We start from the raw sequence: 13,510 nt of genomic DNA, 5'->3' as shown, positions 1-13,510 counted from the left end.
TTGAGTAGCAGCGAAATCACTATGGGGGGAATCCAGGAAAAATATGGGGTGCACACAAAAACTAGCACCACTTCCTTCCAAAGGACAGTGGCTCTTGCCACAAGAGCTCCTGCATGTCTCAAACCTGAGTCTGTGCTTTGGTGTGAGGGCTTTACCCTGTCCTGCCATTCCTGCTTCCAGCTTCCAGCACTGGGGGCCCGGTGTGGCTGTAGACCCTGGATCTCAAAATGCTGAGTTGTGCCAGACCTGGAAGCAATGGGGAAACTGGGGCAGGGGGGAGTGGCAAAAGGGGGCATGTCAAGTGTGGTGGTGGTGTGTGTGATAGGAAGGGGTGTGAGATGAAATATTTGGGTGGTGGGGTGACTAAGGCATGGCATGCTGCAGCAGGAGGTGGGCATGTGGAAGGTAAGAGGGCTCTGTAGTGTGAAACAGGGAAAAGGGAGGCACAGTGACAGTGTAGGGGACAAGAGAGAAGGCTGTCATCTCCTAAGGTTCATAGCCTCATTAGTGCAATGAGGGGGCTGAAATTCAGTTCTATTTAGAAGCATCACCTTATGCACTGTTTTAATTTCCTTGGGCTTTGGTGAACAATGGGCTGCTCCCCTGTTTGCTGTTCTGGTGAGAGAGATGTATGACAGCGCTGTCTTGGTGTGTTGGTAATTTTGGGCTAATAAAATTTCCCTTTGGGCTATGGTTAACAATTAGACCAACGCTATGGATCCATGCCCAGCACCAGAAAAGAACAAGAGCAATTTAAAGCTGGTTTTGCTGTCTGCTCCTCCTAGTGCTGGATGGGAAGATTGAAACCACACACAGGCAAACGTTTCCTATCTTCCCACAGCTGCTGATAGCCAACTACAATTGCTCACACTGTGTTGAGGCACAGCTACACTCTACCTGCCCATTCTTGTAAATCATGTGCAGAAGTCAGTGTCTACAGAAGCTCAGAAAGCTTCTTTGGAGGCTGCCTGGCCCCAGTGGTTCACAGAGCTAAAGATGGGGGCAGCTCCAGGATCCAGCTGCTGGGAACCTGGGTGGCCACACCTCTGCTACCAAGCAATCGATGCTTAATCCCAAGGATCTTCTTCTACCATGTTTGTTTTCCCCACAGTAGGAGAAGATATATATGTGCCTGGATGGGAGAACTCAGATGTGTAGTCTGCAGGCCAGAAAGACATAAATGTCACTGTACCTTTCACTGACCTGTAAAAGCAAGTGATGCAGGCAGACAAGTTTTAAAACAAGAATAGTAGAGGCTGGGAAGGTGGATGTAATAGAAGTGCTGACACAGACTTAATTAAAGCACTGCAGAAAGGATAAAAATAATGTGGGAATAGAAGATTTATGTCATCTTCTGTTAGCTGCTTACAGGTGGCTGCAGGACTGTTTCTATCTTCGTAATTGCAGGTCTTTTACTACTTTTAGCTTGGTCCCTGCTTCCATTTCCCTCCTGCTTGAGATGCTTTGCAAAAATATGGGCAACTCCATTAAATCTGAGGCAACCCTGTGCTGGTAACCTAAACCAATGGGAGGCTGAAGGTACTTATTCTGTGGCTTTAGAATGCGAAAATCTGGGTTCATCGAGTCTTTGCTCTCACATGATGCTCATCTTGGTTATCCTCCAGTCCCTCCAATTGTGAAACATGGAAGAATCAGCTTAGAAGGGAGCCTGAGTTGAAAGGCTCCATGTAAATGAAAATATAATTATTATGAAACCACCTCAAAGAGTACACCCTCATTTCACCTGTCCTATTTTGCCTGTACCTCAGCCTGAGAAAGCTGGCAGAATGAAGAGGACTTGTTGGGGAATACAGCATTCAGGCTGAGGGCCCTGCTGAGTGCAAGGCAGCATGTACTCACAGTAAGCGTGCCAGCCAGACCTCCACACATCCTGTATCCAGTGCTGACCTTTCCTGTCATTCCTCCCTCCTTGCCAGCAAAGGCCACGTGCTTTCAGCTTCTTAAAAGCTGTTCCTGCTTCTGCTCACAGCCACAATACATGTTGGGGGGAGTAAACAAGAAAAGGATGTGGCTGGCAGATTTGTAGTTTGGAAGGGTACAGGAAAGAGGGATGCCTTGATTTCCCTTGCATTGCCAAAAAACTGAAAAACCCTAAGTTTAAGCCTCCTCAGCTTTCAGGCTTTAGCCAGCATTTTCACCTTTTCTTTTCTTTTCTTTTCTTTTCTTTTCTTTTCTTTTCTTCTTCTTCTTCTTTTTCTTGTTTTTTCTTTTCTTTCCTTAAGGAGGGTAAGCTACTCTTGCCCTGGCTTTTCCTTCTTTTAGCCTAGAAAAGAGGATCAGAGTGAGCTTATCACACTCTAGAACTCCCTGAAAGGAGCTTGTAGCCAGGTGGGGATCAGCCTCTCCTCCCAGGCAACCAGTGACAAGATATTACCACATAGTCTTAAGCTGTGCCAGGTGAAGTTCAGGTTGGACATTAGGAGGTATTTCTTCACAGCAAAGGTGATACCTGGAATGGGCTGCCAGGGAGGTGGTGGAGTCACCGTAACTGGAGGTGTTTAGGAAAAGAGTGGATGTGGCACTTAGTGTGCCACTTAGTGTGTCACTAGCCATTGTCTACTAGACCAGAGGTCTAGTCTAACCTCATTTATTCTGTGATTGCACTCACTCAGCTCTCCCAGGCCCTTGTTGCCTTAGGGAAGCCCTCAGAAGGTTCATCAGCCTCTGCAGGGTGCAATGATTCTGCTGGGCTCGGGCAGCTGGGGGACCCCAGCAGGAGAGGGGGGCAGAAGGACTGGCAGGAGCACCGAGGCTGCCGTCTGCACAACACCCACAGCACCCACACCGGCTCCCCAGCTGGGGACGTGCCCATTCCCACCCCTGCCCAACACTGTCCGTCCATCCATCCATCCATCCATCCATCCCTATCCATCCATCCATCCATCCATCCATCCATCCCTATCCATCCATCCATCCATCCATCCATCCATCCATCCATCCATCCCTATCCATCCATCCATCCATCCATCCATCCATCCATCCATCCATCCATCCATCCCTCCCCCCGCCGGGCCCCCGCCGGGTTCCCACGGCCGCACCTCCCCCGCGGCGGGGGCGTGGCCCCGGCAGCGGCTGGCGGCGATTGGCTGGGGCGGCGGCGGCGGCGGCCAATGGGGGCGGGCGGGGGCCGCGCGTGGCGGTGCTGGGCGGCGGGCGGCGGCGGGCGTGCTCTGCTGGGCTGTGTCCGTGCCCGCCGCCTGCGCATCCCTCCCTCCCTTTCTCCATCCATCCATCTATCCATCCACCCATCCATCCATCCATCCGTCCGTCCGTCCGTCCCTGCCTCCTCCGTCCCTCCCTGCCTCTGCCCGCTGCCTCCTGCCCTCCCGCCAGGCGTGGGAACTCCATGGGAGAGACGGGCGCCGCGCGAGGCGCGGGGCGCGCTCTGGGCGCGCTCCTCCCGCGCCCCGCCGCCCGCCGCCTCCCCGACGGCCGCCCGCGCCCCGCCGCCCCCGTCCCCGCCGTCGGTGCCATGAAGCGGGCGCACCCCGAGTACAGCTCGTCGGACAGCGAGGAGCTGGATGAGGCCGTCGAGGTGGAGAAGGAGAGCGCAGACGAGAACGGGTGAGCTCAGGCGGGCTGCGCCGCGGCCCCTTCCTCCCCTCCGCCCCGCGGAGCCCCGGCACCCCGATCCCCCGCGGTGACCGGTGTCCCGCTGCTCCCCGCAGGAACCTGAGCTCGGCCGCGGGCTCCATGTCTCCCTCCACCACCTCGCAGATCTTGGCCAGGAAGAGGCGCCGAGGGGTGAGTGCTCGCCGGCCGGCCGCGGCTCCCGCAGCCCGGCCCGGCCCCGCTGACCCCCGCTCTCTGCCCTAGATCATCGAGAAGCGCCGCCGCGACCGCATCAACAACAGCCTGTCCGAGCTGCGGAGGCTGGTGCCCAGCGCCTTTGAGAAGCAGGTAGCGCCCAGCGACCCTCCGCCGTGCCCCCCATCCCTTCCCGGCAGGGAGCGTCACCCCCCGGCAGCGGCTCTGGTCCTGCCTAAAACGTTCCGTGCCTTCCCTTCTCTCCCAGGGATCAGCCAAGCTGGAAAAAGCAGAGATTCTGCAGATGACTGTCGATCACCTGAAAATGCTGCATACAGCAGGAGGGAAAGGTAAAGTTTTGTGCGTGACAGTCAGGAGCCCTGCAGGGAGGCTGCCGTGGGAGCAGCGCATTCCCGAGCACTGGCAATGCCTGCAGAAAGTGAACGCTAGCTCTCTTATGTTTCACCAGGAATTAGGGACTTTCGCTACTTCACAAGATTTGTGGCATCACTATCACTGAAAGGTTTTGCAGTGCTAGCTCTGAGGAGAGTTGTTCTAGAGGAGAGTGATTACGTCTCTCTAGCAGTGTGTCAGCACTGCGTAGTGAATCAGCTTTTGGCAGCTTGGAAAGCAGTTATTATTTATGTCTAATGCTTGTTTCTCTAATTTTCTGAAATTTCAGAACAAAACTAGGAAAAATGCAGGATGAAATAAGTGGTGAAAAGATTTAGCAAAAACACTGAAATGCCCTTTTAAGAAAAAAGTACTTTGCCTGCTTAACTGATAAGTTAGGACTTGTGTTTCTAATGAGTTTCAGTGTGCTGTGGTTTAACTTGCACAAGGGAGACAAATGGAAGGAACAGAAATACTTTTCTCCGGTGTCAGTGGGCAATTCCAGTTTAAAAATGGCAGTTTGTGACTGGTCTTGGGACTTGCAGCATCACAGCACAGATATAAAAGAAAAGCTTGTTAAACAAAAAAGGAAAAAAAAAAAAAGGAGCTTGGCAGTTAGTCTATGGTTGGGAATACTAACCACATCCAAGTGAAATATGCTTATAGGGGAGGGTGGAGTGGGGAGGCTACTTGAAGACAATGACTAGAAAACAACATCTTAAGACTTCATTCTCTGTTCTTTTCTCTTAGGTTATTTCGATGCTCACGCTTTGGCTATGGACTACCGGAGTCTAGGGTTTCGAGAGTGCCTGGCTGAAGTTGCTCGATACCTGAGCATCATAGAGGGTCTGGATGCCTCTGATCCTCTGAGAGTTCGACTCGTGTCTCATCTCAACAACTACGCCTCTCAACGGGAAGCAGCGAGTAGTGCTCACACTGGCATTGGACACATTCCTTGGGGCAGTGCCTTTGGACATCACCCTCACATACCTCACCCGTTGCTGCTGGCTCAAAGTGGGCATGGTAATACCAGTACTACAGCATCTTCCACAGAACCACATCACCAGACCAGAATTGCTGCCCCACATGCTGAGACTTCCTCACTCAGAGTGCCCCCAAATGGCAGCGTCGGACCAGTGCTCCCTGTGGTCACATCTACTACCAAACTGTCTCCTCCTCTTCTCTCCTCCATGGCATCTTTGTCTGCGTTCCCCTTCTCGTTTGGCTCCTTTCATCTGCTGTCCCCCAACATGCTGAGCCCATCTACACCAACGCAGTCAGCAACGCTCAGCAAACCCTACAGACCGTGGGGGACTGAGATTGGCGCCTTCTAAGAACTGACTCTTTAGCGAGGGTGGGAAAGCCTATAAACCTAGCTGAGCTGGGTTATGCCACTCTTAAAGTTGAGGTTCTTAGTAACTGGGACAAAGGTACAGCTTCACCTTAACTGAGTTTGTCTAAAAACTGTCTCGTTGGATTTTTCTTTTTGTTTTCTACATTTTTGTATTAACAGGGTTGTTGTTTTGTTTTTTTGTGGTTTTTTTTTTTTTTTTTGGTAGTTGCTGATGTTGTCCAAAAATAAAATTACAATAGTGGTTTGTTAACACTTGTGTTAGATCTCTGCTGAGCATTTAAGTCACTTTTGTAAACAGTTTGTTTCAAATGTTTCATTTTTCCTGAGTACATCAGACTGGCTTTTTATGAAGAGATACCACCTATTATTGTTAGCGATGGTCTAGTTTTGTTACTAATTTTTCCAAGACCATTCTTCTCAGCATTTACAAGCTGTGTTTTTGTTAGTATTTTGACACTGAGATGTTCTATAAAGAGTTACTCTTTTGTAAACTATATTTGAGTCTTATATTTCTGAGCAAAGCGTTGACAAATCATATGCACCTGCTTGACCAGCTTTATCTAAGAGCCCAATTCCTCTTTCTTCTGAAGCCATTTGGTACATTTGGCAATCTTATTCTAGTCCCTAGTAGATACTTACTCACTTCTTAGAACCACTACCCTATTTCTTCCATCAAAAGGAGCAGTATGAGTGGGGAGGGTGCAAAAGTCAAAGTGCATGCTGTATGGGTGGTGGGTTTAGCTGCTGGGGCAGTTATGGGTATTAAAGTTGTCACCTGCAGTAATCTCCCAGCTGGACCTGGTCACATGCATCTTCATTCCATAGGGCCAGATCCTGCTTTGAGTTCCAGTGGAGTAATTGTTCTGCTAGCCTGAATTCTTGGGTATCTGAGGTCGGACTCTTCTCTGTCAGCTTCAAATTTTCAGCTGAAACAGTTGATGCTGGTATTTCAATAGCCAGTGGAATGGTACAATGGGAACCTGTTCACTACACAGCCTTGTTGCTTAACAGATGCATCCTAAGTGATGTTTCTATTGCGTTTTAGGTGCAGTTCAGTGCCACTCCTCATTTTTTTAAGGGTTCTGCTGTGTTCTTGTGTGCCTGAGAGTGTGTGCACATACATATATTTTGCTTGATTTTGTGAGAATCTTAATCTGAACAGGTTTATTGAGTGAGTTCCACTGGAAGGGGTTTGCCTGCTCTTGTATCTGTGTTGTGGCTAAATAAAGGAGAAAGAACAAAGTATTTAAAATGACATGCTTGTCTGATATATATCAGTGAAGAATTCTATGCCTGTGGGTGTCACAAGAGATGTCGAATGATTGCTACTTAGTCCTGCTGTGGGCATTTGTATTTGCTCTTTTCTCAGATATTACGGCATGTGTAGCTTTACTAGCTGAGTACGTGAAGAACCTTGGAGTGCCTTGGAGTAACAGTCAAGGGAAGGAAAATGTAGGATTTCTTTTGCACATCACTTTTATGTGCCTGGCAGTGCGTGGGCAGGTAGTGAAGATAGCAGGGTTTGTGCTAAAGAAGAGGTTAAAGCTGCACTGCACTTGAATATATTCTTAGTGACTTGTATTAACATTAAGAAGTGATAATCTTTACAGATATGAAGACCTTTTCTGTCTAACTCATGAACTTATCTGTCCTGTAGCTCTGGAATGAAATTTTGTACGTTAGAATGAGGTTCAGATCACATTCAGTTCATTAGTGCAGAATCTACCCCAGGTCTCTGACTGATCCTGTATTTGTTTGAGTGGTACCATCAGTGTCTAACTCCTTTGCTTGAAGTAAAATCCTGGCAAGATTACAGGCAGATAGGTTTTCTCCTGATGCAGTCTGTCCTACCTGCAAATCTGTTCCTGCAGAACTTCTGGAAGTACTTTACTTCTTTCCCGCACATTTGAATTTATAGTGCACTTGTTTTGGTAAATGGCACATCCTTGTCTGGATTTAGCTCTGCCAGAATAGCAGAAAGAATTCGGCCCTGTGGGAGACGAGAGCTTTGTTTAAAGAGGGGCTCTCAGGCCAATTAAGGAGTGGCATTGATGAGAGACTTTCTCGGAAGAAGGATTGCTGTGAGGCTGGAAGGAGCGGGAGAGCATTCAAGTGCGTAACCTTGTTTTACCTTCCTTCTGCGGCTGTAAGGGACCACTGCTAGAAATGAAATGCAAAACACTGTGGGAGCTAGAAATACATAGGTGTTATTAAGGAGAGATTATAGAGCATAGTATTTCATGTAGAAACCTGAAATAAGAGGCTGTAAAATTCCAAATCCAGTTTCCTTTCACAGTGTGTATTGTCTCCTGTTTAATTACGCTCTGCCCTGTCCCTAACAGGTTTTTATAGCAAATTAACAACTCCTACCTAGAAGATTGCTATAGTGCATGCAACTATTCTTTAGATCTTTTAATAAATGGCAATGCTTCTCAGCCTTTTAATGGTTATTTCATTGACATTCAAATGACTTTGCCTCCCTCTAAATAGCTGGCTCTTTTGTGTAGAAAGACCCCTATAATTATTTTTGTCCCACTGTCCTACCCTTGAATGGACTTCAGAAGCAGACTGCAATAAAAGTTTCGCTGCTGGTGTTTGTCTCTATATCCACTGTCTTCTCTTTCTATTACCAATGACAAAGGTATTAATGAAAAGTACTAATTCAACTTTTGCCATAATTCTACATTCAATTTTAGGGATTCAAAAATCTACTTATTGTTATCATAGAAAGAAATGAAGGAAGTCTAGTAACTCACAAAAACTAGTAATTCAAATGGGAAATGCATGGCTCAGAAGCTGAAATATCAGGATTGTAAGTCCAGGGCTACTGCCAACTTTGTAAATCTGTCTTAGTAATCACTTAATGTACATCTGTTTTGCCAGCAGTGAAACAGGTATGGCAGTGTTTGGTCTCCTTTCCTCAAGAGGTAGTTGTAGTTGGAAATTTTCTATATGAATGATAAGTACTCTTATTTCTTAAAAACTACAATTCTGAGACATTCTGCTATTTTTTTTTCTTTCCTGCAGGATGCTAGGTTTCTAAAGAGAAACTGAGAAAGGCAAAATCAGCTTGGTTCTCTAGGCAATAGATATCTCCAGAGTCCAAAACATTTACTTGTTTACCCTATTGCAAAAGAGCAATTCAGGAGCACAAGCTTAACCAGAGGGATGCTGGAAAAGAAAGGAAATGCATATGTCTTGATCCTATGACCCCACAACGATCTTCAGTTGCTTTGGATGAAATGTGTCCATCTGGAAATCCTCGGTTAAAGCTTTGTGTAGGATGTAAGATGATGTGGTACTTCATTTATTAAGGAAGATGGCTTGGAGTGCAGAATAAATTTAAAAGACTGGTAAATGCTGCACAAAACCAGGTACAAACCTCTGGAAATCCATTCTGTGCTTTGGCGTAAAGGAATAGCTGATGAAAGTGACATTTTTTAGCTTTTGGAAAGAATCTGTCAGTAGTTCTTAAGACACTTTCTGTTCAGCGCTGCTGTCTTAACACTAGTAGCATGACAGAGTTTATTAGGATCCTGCTGAAAACCCCATGAATCCTGCCTATTGCTCTCTTCACTCACACATCAGCATGTGAGTCCCCAGGTGACAGGAGCCTTCCTAGACTATTGCATAGTGGTGGGAAGTCTGCCAGGCTTTTTTTTTTTTTTTTTTTTTTTTTTCCCAAGCAACAAATAAGCCCAAGTGAACACAGATAAACTGAAATCCTTCTTCCTGTTTTATATTGTGTGCATACTCGCAAATGTTTATTGCCAGAAACTCCCAGTTTGGATTGCAACACGCTCTACATGGCGCTGGAATTCTCTAGTGAATAATGCAGAGGCCATGGGCTTTGTGCTGGAAGGCAACAAAAATTATGTACAAAGCCCTTTTCTGAGGCCTTACATGAAAGGATGCAGAGATGGGTTGTGGTATTTGTGACTCAGTACACTAAGGCACGAATATGTTCATCTGTTAACCAGCCTACCTGACCTTGCAGGGTCTGTGTGTGCTTTGCCTGTAACCGAATTACTCTCTCTCCTCTTGCCCAGCTTATAAATAAAAATTAGAACAGTCCCTTTCTTCTGGAGCCAGGAGATGTGGGCACTGACTCATGCTTGCAATATAGTAGCGTCTGCAGTCATAAATGTTGAAATGCCAGTGCCTTGTAAGATACAGATCCTCGAAGGTGTCTTTTGGGAGTCTGAAATGTTCATTTAGTGAAGGCTTTTATTAAGGAAGTGCTTGAGTATTTTATGTTGTTCTCTCTTATTCCACCTAGTCCTGTGAAATTTTTTGTCTAGCAAATTCTGCTGATTATTCATGCAGCTTGAAGGAGTGGACCAAACTGCCTTGCTCTGACCTGTGCAGTGTGCAGTCTGCCCAAGCCTTCCCAGCAAAGTTCTTAGACATAGGTTCCCTTCCAGCTGTTTTTTATTTTTTATCTCAACAAATCGTGCAACACAGCTGTATAATGCAGGAGGGGCTTATCTAAGTGCTCAGGACAGCTGAGCAGTGGGGGGCAATCTGCCCTGCTTGTAGACCCCCTAACCACATTACGTTGTTTGGACCTTTTCAGAGTCTTTTACAAGGCTGCTCATTTCAGGTGAAACCTTCTGGCAAGGAAGGGGAGGAATAGCTGGAACCAGTCCTGCACATTGGGGCAGCCTCAGCACAGGGAGGATGTTGCAGACCATGCTTTTCCCTGTACTGAAGAGACTTCTTGGATCTTTCCAGGTGGCTTCTCCAAGGTAAGCTGTAAAGTCTAGGCACAAACATTGGTAACAGGTTAAACAGGTACGTGCATTTCTCTGTTTTGCTCTGCTTTCACAGACAAAAGGATGTTGAGAGTAGGAAAGCTGGTGAAGCAGCTCTGCAAGAGAATGGCAGGAGGAGGAAGGAAGGCTGATCTGTAGGACCAGAGGAAAATTGAAGCTGTGAACAGATGAATGAAAAGATGCATTGTTTGCATTGCCTGTGGCAAAGATACGGAAATACCTGACATCAGATGAAAAAATAAGCTGCATGTCAGTATGTAGAGAATTTATAGAGGGGAAGGTAGTACACAGTATTCATAATTTTTCTCAGTATGAGCACCATACAAACAGTGAGGCATGTTATTTAAAACCAATAAGGTGCTGAAACAATTCATGTGAATGTCTTCATTGAATTTGATGGGTCATCCCACTGGCTAGGAGAAACCAGGGCTGGATGGACATCAGTGGCTGTAAGAGTGCATCACAACGTGGTTTACTGATTGCATTTGTACAATCCAGTCAAGTAAGTGTAAGGAGCTCAGGGAATTAAAGCAAGAGATGGGGCTTGACCCAAGTTGACAGAGGATTTGGGACATCAGAATAACTGGTAAGAGCATCTAGTGACTGGCAGCCTCTTCCACAAGCCACTCAGCCTTCATCAGTAGTTACCACCTAGCTGTTAGTGCTGCCACTTAGCTCCTGGGTTTTGATATGGTGCTTCTCAGCATGGGTTAGCCATCTATGAGGTCTCCTTCACAATTACATGTGTAGGGCAGGTGTGTGCTCTCACCAGGAGTGGGAAATGAGCCCTTCTAGTGCAGGTGAGCATGGTGCCTCTTTCTGAGTCAAGGGACATCTGGTAGAGAGAACACAGAATTTCTTTCATGTTATATATCTGCTGTAGATAGTGCTGATAACGACTGGGTAATCCTCTCATTGTCACCAAGCCCGCCTTCTTTAACAGCAGAGGCCTTTTCAGAGGCTGGATTTCAATAGCAAAAGAAGAAAAGAGAAGAAATGTCATTTGTTGCTGTTCGGGGATGGCTATGTGAAAGTTTGTGGGATTGGATAGTGATTAAAATGTAGCAAAGGGAACTGAGGTGTGTGCTGTAGGAACTCTTATATGCCGCACAGCAGGTTTATCTGTTTTTTACTTCATCAGGAAAACATCAATGTGATTGAACAATGTTCCCTGTATGATGTAGATGCCTTGCTGTCTGTAGATTGCCCCTTTGAATTTCTCTGGGATTCATTGCGTCTTCTGTTAGGAGGAAATTATCAACAACAAGAGGAAATCCTGTACTAGTACTGAATAGTCCTTATTTTAAAGGTACTTCCCTTCTTGTGGGAATTGTATATAATCAGAACAACACTCCATAAAACAGATGAATTATTTTAGAAGGAGACAGGTCAGCCTTTTATTTAAAAGGTCTGACGTTATTGTGCATAAGAAAATCAATTGTTAGAGTGGATGACATTCTTCCACTAGCTGCCTGTGCTTCCCAAAGGTGGGGCAAAGTTTAAGGCATTGGTAACAGGAAGCCTGGGCTCCTTAGAGACTTTCATGTTTTCTGGAGCATGCAATGACAGAATGGCTCTTTTTCTTCCCCAAAATAGCAGCAGGAATAAGAATGATTAAACTTGACCCTGTTAAGGATTGGAATAGATAAAGATGCTAATGGTGCACATACCTGTGGGCCAACCCCAAATATCCACCAGGTTGGTGTGGGCAGGGAAGGTGCATTAGTCGGTGTTGTGCTGTAAATGCCATGCAAGAAGAAAGAGAAGCTCTTTTGAAGACAAACCCTTCCAAGAGACCTCCGAGATCTGGCGCTCTGTGCTTCAGTTCCAGCTGCACAGACCTTTCCCACCCCATAAACCAGGGGGCAGGTGCTGTTCCCACATGAAGCCAGGGGCTGAACTACCACGTGGCTACAATTATGTTCTGGGATTTGGGGCACCAGATTAACCAACCACACCAAGAAGTGTGATTGCAGGTGTAAAGTTAAGTGGTTGTCATTCCCTCACCTGTTAAATCTGTGCCTGCTTCAAAGGAGACAGTTGAAAACCCACGTACTCTCCTCAGCCAGCCTTCAGCTGTGAGAGCCCTGAGTGAGTAAGATACTCCATGAATGAAACTAAAGCAAAATATGTTATGGGACTCTAGAAGTCTTTGGGTTGTTGCTGGTTTAGACAAAGTTTGTCTAATTTTTCTCTCCTCCCTGGGAGGTAAGAAGGCTCCCTGCTTCTTCATGGTGCTGACAGAGGTTTGCAGGACCCCTCAGACCTGACTTCATCCTGCCAGGAAGCAGACTGAAGGGTTATTTTCTGCCCCTGCAGCACAGCAACATCCCAGGCTGAAAGCACAGCCTCAATGGCAGGGCTGGCTGAGAGCCACAGGGGCCCAAGACTGGGAATTCCCATGGTCTGCCACCAGGGGCAAAGCTGAAGGAGTGAAACAACAGGTTTCCGGGTAGAAAAGCCCTTGTGGTTTTTTGTTTGTTTGTTTTTAACTGCATCAATATCCTCATAATGTGCTAGTAAGATGGTCTGGCTTTATGTTTTTTTTTGTTTTTTTGTTTTTTTGTTTTTTTAAATAAAGAGGGAGAAATAATGAAATTATTCTTTAGCTTTCATTTTGGTTGTATACTTTTTAATGGGGGGAAAAAAAGGTTCAAAATCCACATCTTATTGCCAGGTCTTCTCCTAGGAACTGCAGTCTTCTCTCCATACTATTTTCATTGCCTTTCATGAGATAGATACCCAGTCTGCACTAAGCAGTTGCTGAGAAAGCTGTGATTCAAGTTTTTTATAATGTAATACTTTTTATACCAGAGTCTTGGGAAACAGCCTGTTCAACTCAGCTATCTGCATTGCTTTAACTTTTATAACCTACAACTCCCATCAGAAAGGAGATTTTTATGAGATTGCATTTGACACATCCCCAAAAATGTTCCCTTAACAACTATGTCTGACTGACTGAAAAAGGCTAGAGAAGACTTTGCCAGGGGCTAGTGCCACCTCAGATTTAATTTTTGGCGACAGTGTCTGCTCGTCACTCATTTGTACTATTGCAACACTGCTGTTAATCCTGTGGGACAGGGAGAGAGCATGAAGATAATTTTGTACACTGAGCTTCTATGCAGCACCCAGCCTGACTTTGCTCCAAGATCACAGAAGTTGCAGAATGAAGCATAGTCCAGGCGAGTGGGTAGGGAACCAGGAAAAAGTTGAGACCCCT

The 13,510-nt window shown here is 46.3% G+C and overlaps 1 protein-coding gene across 1 annotated transcript; it reads left to right on the top strand.

Annotated features, from left to right (window-relative positions):
* Positions 1-3,226: 3,226 nt before the first annotated feature.
* HEY1 (hes related family bHLH transcription factor with YRPW motif 1) lies at positions 3,227-6,763 on the top strand. Its single transcript, XM_041412980.1, has 5 exons — positions 3,227-3,585; positions 3,690-3,765; positions 3,838-3,921; positions 4,037-4,118; positions 4,912-6,763. Exons 1-5 carry the CDS (start codon positions 3,368-3,370, stop codon positions 5,493-5,495), a joined length of 1,044 nt encoding a protein of 347 aa, XP_041268914.1. The 5' UTR covers positions 3,227-3,367; the 3' UTR covers positions 5,496-6,763.
* The last annotated feature ends 6,747 nt before the right edge of the window (positions 6,764-13,510 follow it).

Source organism: Onychostruthus taczanowskii, unplaced genomic scaffold, assembly GCF_017590055.1.
Source record: "Onychostruthus taczanowskii isolate IOZ18803 unplaced genomic scaffold, ASM1759005v1 scaffold4, whole genome shotgun sequence".
NCBI lineage: Eukaryota > Metazoa > Chordata > Aves > Passeriformes > Passeridae > Onychostruthus > Onychostruthus taczanowskii.
The sequence above is the reverse complement of the archived record's forward strand: the minus strand, read 5'-3'. Positions and strand labels throughout refer to the sequence as shown.